Source organism: Buceros rhinoceros, unplaced genomic scaffold, assembly GCF_000710305.1.
Source record: "Buceros rhinoceros silvestris isolate BGI_N320 unplaced genomic scaffold, ASM71030v1 scaffold24804, whole genome shotgun sequence".
NCBI lineage: Eukaryota > Metazoa > Chordata > Aves > Bucerotiformes > Bucerotidae > Buceros > Buceros rhinoceros.
The window spans coordinates 1,847-6,557 of NW_010410345.1; the positions used below are offsets into that span (position 1 = coordinate 1,847).

The 4,711-nt window shown below is 52.9% G+C and overlaps 1 protein-coding gene across 1 annotated transcript in view; it reads left to right on the forward strand.

The window, feature by feature from the left end:
• Positions 1-976: 976 nt before the first annotated feature.
• The window catches only part of SEPN1 (selenoprotein N, 1), a gene marked incomplete at its 5' end in the record, with an annotated part of 8,803 nt that continues 5,068 nt past the window's right edge, over positions 977-4,711 (forward strand). Inside the window, 5 exon segments of the mRNA XM_010135592.1 lie at positions 977-1,094; positions 1,868-1,998; positions 2,097-2,309; positions 2,837-2,961; positions 3,771-3,908. Coding sequence (XP_010133894.1) covers positions 977-1,094; positions 1,868-1,998; positions 2,097-2,309; positions 2,837-2,961; positions 3,771-3,908 — 725 coding nt within the window.

The window sequence follows — 4,711 nt, forward strand, 5'->3', positions numbered from 1 at the left end:
TGTTTACCCCCGCAGCTTCAGGCTTCTGCAGGGGTGGCAGAGGAAGCTGCCCCAGACGATGGGTCACTGTGCTGCAGGCTGGCTGGCTGTGATGGGCTTGTCCCACTCGCTCTGTGTCTTTCTTGCTCTCCACCAATGTGGAGGGAGCTCTCTTGTTCTGCCGGCGAGTTGTCCCTCTCCCTTCACTGCCGAGTGCTGCTGCCTGGAAATGACTAGAAGCATCAAGAGCCTTCCTGGGGCTGTTCCAGGGGAGATGTTGCGTTTCAGCAGTGTTTTCCACTCAGTGATCCCTGCGTGGGCTTTGCAGGGGGAGCAGCTGAGGCACGGGGTGGCTGGGATCTTGCAGGAGAGTCTGGAGCAGAGCCTGGGGTTCGTGGCTCCCCTAGGTGGGTGGGCAGGCAGCAGGGGAGGGGGAGATGCTCCATCCAGTGCTGAGGCTGGAGACTTGGAACCCGACCAGAGCCGGATGGCTGTGTGCAGTAATGCTGCACCATCTCAGGGCCGATGCAGAGGACGCTGCTCTCTGCAGAGTTACGAGGGCTCAGTGCATTTCCTTCGTGCTTTTGTAACGTGGGCAGTCACGTATTTGGCTGTCTTTGTTTCAGTGCGCATCAGGTGATGACAGAAGCCCCCATCTCCCTGTGCTTGGAGTATCAGCAAGTTTAGGACTAACTATCTGGAAAAAAAAAAGTTGGAAGCTTTTCTAACCAAAGACTTTGAGGCCGACTCTGAGCAAATGATTCCATTTGAATTACTCAGCCAGATGCAGTTTTAATGTGCTCATGCCAGCAGTTCCTGGACACCGACCCCTGTTGTAAACAGCACCAAATCCTGCCAAGGGGCGTTAATCTTTCGATTCGATGGCGCTGTTTGTGCGCTGGAAAGAATGTAAATGAGCCCTGGAGCTGAGCAGGGCGGAGCGAATTTCTGCATGAGGTTGGAATGAAATCTCACTTGCCTCTTCTCCCTGAACTAGGAGCTGGCACTGAAGTCTCTGGGAAATGAGGGGCTGTTTCTCTTTTCTTCTCTGGACACAAACAACGACCTGTACCTCAGTCCAGAGGAGTTCAAGCCGATAGCTGAGAAGCTGACGGGTAGGTGTCATGTGCCTTGCGGAGCACTGTGCCCAGACCGAGCCAAAGCCATAGATAGCACACTCAATGGTTTTTATTTGTGTCTTTATTTTTTTCTGGGTGCCGTTTTGGGTCTTATTTACATGACAAGAGGCAGCTGAGCTTTACATGTTTTGAAAAGGCTTAAGCACTAGACACGGCTTTCACAAAGCGTTTTTATTAAGACGGCAGATCCCATTGCTGGACTAGCAAAGTACATAAGTTACTTTGTCCAGAGCTTAAAGGGGATTTGGGATGGGTGAATGCAACAAACACAGCTCAGCCCGCGCTAGGCCAGGACTGTTAGTGAGGCACAGCACTTCGTCCATCCTCTCCTGCGGCCGTAGCAGCCCCGCTCAGAGAGATGGTGTTTGGAGACCACATCAGCGCATGGCAAATGTCCCGTGGTGGTGCCAGGCAGGAGGAGGTGTGGTGATAATGGACAGGGGAGCTGGCAGCACAGATGGTTGTTTGTCTGGGCTGTAATAATTTGGCTAAAGCCTGTGTTCTGATCCCTCCTGGGTGAAGTGAGGCTGCCTGACTGAGCCATGGGCTTTAGAGAGTTGTCCCCTAAAAGGAGGGAGCCCCTTCAACTGGTGCAGCCCAGGCTGGTCTCTGGGGTGGGTCTGAGGGCACAGGGACAGCTGGGAGACTCCTGGTGCTCCTGGGTGTGCCAGAATAAAGCGTAATCACTTCAGTTGCTTAAAAGGGGAAGGAGGGGAAACAGCTGCTTAAATTCCCGTCCCGTTGTCTAGGGGTTGCTCCCATCTCAGAATTTGAAGAGGAGGAGACGCCCGATCCAGGCGGGGAGACGTTGTCCGTTGTGGCTAAATTCCAGCCCTTGGTCATGGAAACGATGACAAAGAGCAAAGATGGTTTCTTGGGAGTAGGTATCATGCGTGGCCAGAAATTCGGGCATAAACGCGTCCCGTGGGCTGGTAACATCAGCTGGGATAAGCACTGATAGTGTCTTTTTGTTCACAGATTTCGCATGTCGCTCTGTCTGGGCTGAGGAACTGGACTGCCCCAGCAGTGCCCATGAGCACGTTGCTTGCCAGGCAGTTTAAGGCCTTTCTTCCTCCAAAGGACAAGCTGGATCTTGGGGATCCATGGTGGATAATTCCCAGTGAACTGAACATCTTCACAGGGTATCTTCCCAATAACAGGTTTTACCCTCCGCCTCCCAAGGGCAAAGAGGTGAGAGATACAACTCAGTTTCAGCATACCTGGGAGGTAGTTTGTGTAAATGTTCTGCCCGCCAGCCCAGGTGAATCACAGCGGTCCCTGGAGTGGACAAGGCTGTTGTATTCTGTCTCCCTGGACTTTCTAAGAGGGCAGAAAGGCTGCAGCGTGCAGCCAGGAGCACATCTGCAAAACTGGAGATAAAGCTGGAGCAGCCAGAGCTCTGGGTGTCTGTCACGGGCAGACAAGGCTGACTTGATGGAGGCAGCCGCGTAGGTCAGTTTACCCTACTCGGATATTCAGCCAACTGGGATGATGGAAACTTGCAGACAATGGGAATAGCGTAAGAAGCATGAGGATGGGTTTATGAGCAGCCTCTTGCTTTAACTCCTTGGCTGGTGCTTAGTTGGTCTCTGAGCTCATTTTTAAATCCTAGCAGTTCTCCTGCCTTCCTGAACTGGAGGGGAGTTACTTTAGAGCTGCAGCTGACTTGTGCTGGGGGAGCTGTTCTCATTTTTGCTCTCTGACAATTCTGTCCCTAGATCATAATCCACAGGCTTTTGAGCATGTTCCACCCACGGCCCTTCGTCAAAACCCGTTTCGCCCCGCAGGGAGCGGTGGCCTGCATCCAGGCCATCAGCACCTTCTACTACACCATAGCCTTCAGGTAAGCCCGGGGGTCCGGGTGTCAGAGGAGGGCGCAGGGGCACTTCTGGTTTTGTTCTGTGTCTCAGGGCAGCGGAAAAGGCTGCTGCGAGCCTGTGGCAGAGGGTGAGCGTGTTGTGCAGTCGTGTCCCCGAGCCAGATCAGATGTGTCCTGGCTGGGAGGGACGCAAAGCAGTTGGAGGAAGAGGGTGGTTCACAGCCAGCTCTTGCCCGTGTGTGATGTTTTGCTGGTGCCTGAGAGGGCCCTCGTGCTCCCAGTGTCCCTGAGGCCCTGGTGAGGCGGGGACTGTTGCCCAGATGCAGGACAGCAGCCGTTCTCCATCACCCTTGGTTTGAAGCTATCCCTGGCTGAAAGGGGAGAGTCTGATGAGCCAGAAATTTGTTAGATTGTGGTTAATTGGGGGGCAATCGGTTAACCAAGGGGGAGAGTCTGGGCAACGGTTCTCTGGCTTTACTGGGAGTGTTACACACAGCTTTTATTTGCCTGACAAGCTGGAAGGAGGTTGAAGGGGTCTTAGTCTGTTCCTGTGTTTCAAGGAGTGAGAATGTAATTCATCCCTCCTGGATGGACACTTACTGCCCAGTTCCAAAAGGCATGGATACTGGAGATGAGCCTGACCCGGGGGATCTGCTCCAGTCTTTTACTCCTCTCACTGTGTGACATGAAAAGGTTTTTGAACTGATCCTCTGTCCCAGTTTAAGCTTCATAGTTTCCGTAGCCTGGAGATAACATCTCCCTGCTGTCACCTGCCGTACACGGTCCAGTCTCTTCTCCTGGTACCACAGCTGACGGCTCCTTTCTCCTTTCAGGATCCACGCTGAGTTCCAGCTGAATGAGCCACCAGACTTCCCCTTCTGGTTTTCCCCAGGCCAGTTCACAGGTCACATCATCCTCTCTAAGGATTCTTCCCATGTCCGGGAGTTTAAGCTCTTTGTCCCTAACAACAGGTACAGCCATTTCTCCCTCTTCCTGGGTGCTGAACAGACTTGGGGACTGTTAGAAATGAGTCCCAGTGACCCCAGTGGAACTCAGGGTCTCTGGGATCCTGCCCTGTGCAGGGCTGCGGGGAGGCTGGGGGGGCTCTTTTTTTATGAAGATAGTGTGGTGACAGCAAGCACTGCTGCCCTGGGCCTGTCCCAGCAGCCCCGGCCGTGGCAGGGACTCTGCAGAGATGTCGTCTACCTGTTGAAAGCTGCAGAAGGCTCCTCGGGTGTCTGTCATGGATGAGCTCGTGCTTTTCAGCCAAGTCCCTGGAAAATCTGAGTGAATTGTCCTTTGCAGTTGTCTGTAGAACTGGCAAACGTGGCTCTACTAGTTGCTGAGGATCCCTGACCCATTTCAGGGTCTGATTCAGTCACCAGTAGCTGTCACTTGGTATGGGGAGGGTGGGGAGAGACAGGCAGGGTGTGGAGAGCCACTCCCAGCAGTCTCTGAAGTAGCCCAAAGCCGGATGCTCTTGCTTCAACATATTTTTTGCTCAGTGTTTCGCAGGTTAAGGTTTTACGTGCATAGCTTCGCACTAGCTCATTCCCACTCTCTGGCAAGCAGTTGGAAGCATTTCAGGGGAAAGAAACTTCAAATCTCTTTGCCCATGACGGCCAGAGTGAAAATTCTATTATAACATTACCCTGGTGACTTAATCCCCGTGGCTCTGTCAGCACATTTGTTACAGCAAGCAGACACTTATGGCTCTGCCAGCAGCTCCTTAGAAAAGTCTTTTGCTTCCAAAAAAACACTTCTAAAAGTTCAG